This window comes from Chenopodium quinoa, unplaced genomic scaffold (assembly GCF_001683475.1).
Source record: "Chenopodium quinoa cultivar QQ74 unplaced genomic scaffold, ASM168347v1, whole genome shotgun sequence".
Classification (NCBI taxonomy): domain Eukaryota; kingdom Viridiplantae; phylum Streptophyta; class Magnoliopsida; order Caryophyllales; family Amaranthaceae; genus Chenopodium; species Chenopodium quinoa.
Window position 1 is genome coordinate 8,621,710 of NW_018745684.1, and position 4,749 is coordinate 8,626,458.

The 4,749-nt window shown below is 29.6% G+C and overlaps 1 protein-coding gene across 1 annotated transcript; it reads left to right on the top strand.

The window, feature by feature from the left end:
- Positions 1-237: 237 nt before the first annotated feature.
- Positions 238-4,239, top strand: LOC110718038 (wall-associated receptor kinase-like 8). Its single transcript, XM_021896840.1, has 2 exons — positions 238-241; positions 2,981-4,239. Exons 1-2 carry the CDS (start codon positions 238-240, stop codon positions 4,165-4,167), a joined length of 1,191 nt encoding a protein of 396 aa, XP_021752532.1. The 3' UTR covers positions 4,168-4,239.
- Positions 4,240-4,749: the final 510 nt, after the last annotated feature.

Genomic DNA, 4,749 nt, shown 5'->3' on the forward strand with positions numbered 1-4,749 from the left:
AGTTGGAATTATTAGATAACAAACCTTAGTTGGGATTTTTAGAAATAAATCGCCAATAGTTGGGATTGTTAGAAGTAAATCGCCAATAATTGGGATTATTAAAGTGTATTTAATTTTAAAATAGGCAAAATTGGCCTCAACACCTTGAATTGTAGCTTAGGTGCATCCAACACCCCGAACTTTGACTAGTAGCTAAAACACCACCAACTATTTTTTTCGGTGCAACGCGTGTCATAAATGGGTATTTTGGGGCACTCAAACTGAGACTTTTTTTTGGTAATCAAAGGATATTTGATAGCACACATTCTCAATCAATAGTTAATGGTGTTCTAGCTAATAGTCAAAATTTAGGGTGTTGGATGCACCAAAGTTATAGTTCAAAATGTTGAGGCTAATTTTGCCTTTAAAATATTATTGATTCTAAAAATATATTCGTAATTAATTTTAATTTGTTTAATTCTAAATTTCTAACCTATTTAAGAATGAATTAGTTCTAATAAGTGATTCTTATGCATACTTTACGTAAGAGGAAATATGTATCTAAAATATTTTATAATAATTAAAAAAAATAAAAATAGGGGATTTTAGAGGGAAAAAACAACAATAGAAAGTGACATGTGTCATTCCGGATGTTTGTTTTAGTATTATACTAGTTTAGTTCCCGTGCGATACATAGTTTCATTAAACTAATACATTGTGAGATTTGTTTATAATACGGAGTAAGAAAGTTTTCTACTCCGTAATTTTTATATACACAGTAAGTAATTTCTATTGTAGCATATTACTTGTAAAGTAAAATATACAAAAAAAATCACAATAAAGACTTTTGAACATTGAAATGTTAAACCTACTGGTAAAAAAGGGATTCGGTAGGGACTCATGATAAAGCATATAAAAGGTTTATAGGATTCAAAAAACAAAGGTAAAAAAAAATAAAAAAAAAATAAGCTGATGATGTCATCATAGTGTATTGGCGAGAAAAAAAATTATGTGAGAATGACATATGTGGAGAAAAGGATGATGTCAGCATATTTTGTTTTATTATTAGTTAATAGATTAGGTAGTGCCCGTACGATGCCCAGGGTCTTAACTTAGTATGCGTATCTGTTGTTATGATATATGATCTACTTCCTCCAAATTGCTAATATCAAATGATATTCTCTTTGATTCTTTTCCATTCCTGAAAAAGGTTTAATTGCTCCAATAGAAATAATTTCCCCACTAACATCTAAATTAGGAAAAAAAAACAAATAAGATAATAAAGTCACAATAAAAAAAATTAAAAAATAAAAAAAAACCATATAAATAATAGACGAAATACAAGTTTGTTATTGTTTCAAAAAAATAAAAAAAGAAATCTAAGTTTATTAGATTGGTAGAATCATATACATATTACGTATGTATCATCAAGTTTGTTTGACAAAACATCATCTTAAGAAACAAAAGAAAATCAATACATGCAAAGGAATTTCTAAATCCTCACACATGTTGACTGATGTTGAAGAGACAAAGTTTAGCTTATATGGATGTTGCGATGTCTCGTATGATCCAAAATTTTGACCAGCAATAAAATTGGTTATAATGCGAACATCGTGGCTTTCCGAAAGCATGGGAGAGAATGCATGTACCAACAATTTCTTTACATACGTCGAAATTTTAGAACTCTACAAATAAAAATTAATCAACTGAATTAAACTTGTTTAATCTAATATTAAAATAAGTTTTCCACTTACTATTCAAAAAAAAAAAAGTTTTCACTTTGAAATAATAATAATAATAATAATAATAATAATAATAATAATAATAATAATAATAAAAAATCATTAACCTTTCCGTCCACGAGGACCATATAAATGCTAATTACTTCGGATGGTTTGATAAAACTTCGAGATCCCCATATATAAACGAATTATTCGCACCTTAACCTTCCAGTTTTCCTTTATGTGTGTTATTTCTTCAATGAGACTAATATTGGAATCCATCTCCTACGATTAAATTAAAAAAAAATTAGTGTTAACATATGCAAATTATTATTATTATTATTATTATTATGATTATTATTATTATTATTATTATTATTATTGTGTATATATTTCTAATTTTTAGGAGAAACCTATCTACATCATAGAGTAACAATTTTGATTTGACAAGATTGAATAGCAAACTAACCAACCAAATGGCACAAAAAAAAAAAAAAAAAAAAATCCACAAGAAACAAATTACTATGTATATTTATAATCTAGTGTAACAAATTTGATTGGATAAGCTTGGATAGCAAACTAACCAACTAAATGACAAAAAAAAAATAGGGAGGTAATAAAAAAAAACCAAAAAAATGATAAAAAAAAACCACAAGAAGAAGATGGACGGAATTATAATGCTTTTGGAGGAAAAAAAGTTTCATTTTAGTATAGTAGTAGTATAAATGTTGATAGTTGTAGATTGTATTCGTTAGATATGATAATGTAAAATAATTTACTAATAGCTTACAAATTTTCATAAATTGTGGCCCTTTTTTGTTGATTTAATTATGATATTGTCATGCTTATACTAGTAAGAGTTCATGAATTAGTTTTAATTTTGTCACTTCATTTACATATTTTGTTTAGTAACTAGTTAGTGTGGCTAACGTGCATGGGCAATGCATACATCATAAATTCATAATTAGTCATATTTAAGGAGCTCTTTCAATTTGTCCTTATATCACAATTTTATTTGTTGGTAGTATTAATGATGGAAAATATGTAAACAAATATTGTTAGGATTAACAATGTCTGCACACTCCTCTTAGAGCTCCAAAAAGAGACATTCATATTAAATAGGGGAAATAAGTAAATAAATATTTTAGATAGTATAATTATCAAAACACTATTTTTAAGAGTTATTTCAAACTTTATAAAAGGTAGTGATACAAGGTGATAAATTAAGACTTGCTCCAATACTACTAAAAAATCTAATGTACACCACTCATAAATTGCAGGACTTAGCGTAATTTTCGGATTGACACTTTTGTTACTTTTTGGGTGCTGGTTACATTCAGTGTCCAAAAAAAGAAAAGTTATCAAGCAACAAAAGATAAATTTTGAGAGAAATGGTGGCTTGTTGCTTCAACAACAAATGTCTTCAGATGAAGGAGTTGTAGAAAGGATAAAAATCTTCACAATCAATGAGCTAGAAAAATCCACTGACCACTTCAATGAAGATAGAATACTTGGACAAGGAGGTCATGGTACAGTTTATAAAGGAATGTTGAGTGAAGGAAGAAATGTAGCCATAAAGAAGTCTAATAAATTGGAAGAAAGCCAACGAGAAGAATTCATCAATGAAGTGGTTATTATGTCACAAATTAATCATCTAAACATATTGAAGTTGTTGGGATGTTGTTTGGAGACCGACGTACCATTATTAGTATACGAGTTTATTCCCAACGGAACGCTTTACCATCATATTCATAATCCAAATGAAGAGTTTCCAATCACTTGGAAAATGAGGTTACACATTGCTTCTGATTCAGCTGGAGCACTTGCTTATTTGCATTCCTCAACTTCTACTCTCATCTTTCATAGGGATGTTAAGTCTTCAAACATACTTTTGTACGATAAGTATAGAGCAAAGTTAGCAGATTTCGGGTTTTCAAGATCTGTGGCTATTGATCAAACCCGTGTGGTTACTCATGTCATGGGAACGCCTGGTTACTTGGATCCAGAGTACTTTCAATCTCACCAATATACGGAAAAGAGTGATGTTTATAGCTTTGGTGTTGTCCTTGTTGAACTATTGATAGGACAAAAGGCAGTACGTGCTGCATTCGAAGAGGATCGAAGTTTGATTTCATGGTTCCTTTCGCATTTGGAAAACTCTTCTGTGCTTAATATCATAGATTCTCAAGTCCTACTAGAAGGCTCAGAGGAAGAGTTTTTAGCCATTGCTAACCTTGCAAAACAATGTTTAATCTTGGATGGAAAGAGAAGACCGACCATGAAAGAAATTTGGTTAGAGATAAATAGGATTTTGTCTCTACATGTGCCACATATAAATGATCTTAACAAGCCAAAACCTGAACAAGTGTTTGTTAGAGTGAGCAAGAGTGCGAACTCAAGCACATTTTCATTAGAAAGTAGAGTATTAGATTCTGCCGAATTGTCTCTATTGTTCAATCCTAGATGATTTACATTTCCTTTGCCTTTGATAGGGTGATTACTCTTGAACTTTTTATGACTATTAATAAATGTATATATAATGGGCTTATGCTGAAAATTACTCTTGAAATTTTCATGACTCTTACTAAACGGATATTTAATGCACTTATGCTGTAAATTACTCTTGAACTTTTTGTGACTTACAATATAATAAAAATAAACTTCACTACTATACATTTATATACAAGATAGCTCAAGTGGTTAGAGCTTCGCTCCCGATTCCAGGTGGTCTTGAGATCGATTCTCATCATCTCTCGCCCTTGTGACTCTCTAAACACCAAAAAAATATACAAGATCCGTCTAGGGGTATAGGCGCCTTGTTTCTTTTAAATGGTTCTTGATTTATTCACGTACGTCTGTCATTGCACAACACAACATTAGTATCTATAAATAGTTGAACCAATAATACTCCATATGACTATATTCTTTCTTATATAGTTGTATGTTAACATAATTTAAAAATTCCTTCAAATTCATTAATAAATTGAATGATTGTATAAAATAAATCACAATCTCTGTTTCTTATTATGTGCAACAAAATGATATTATT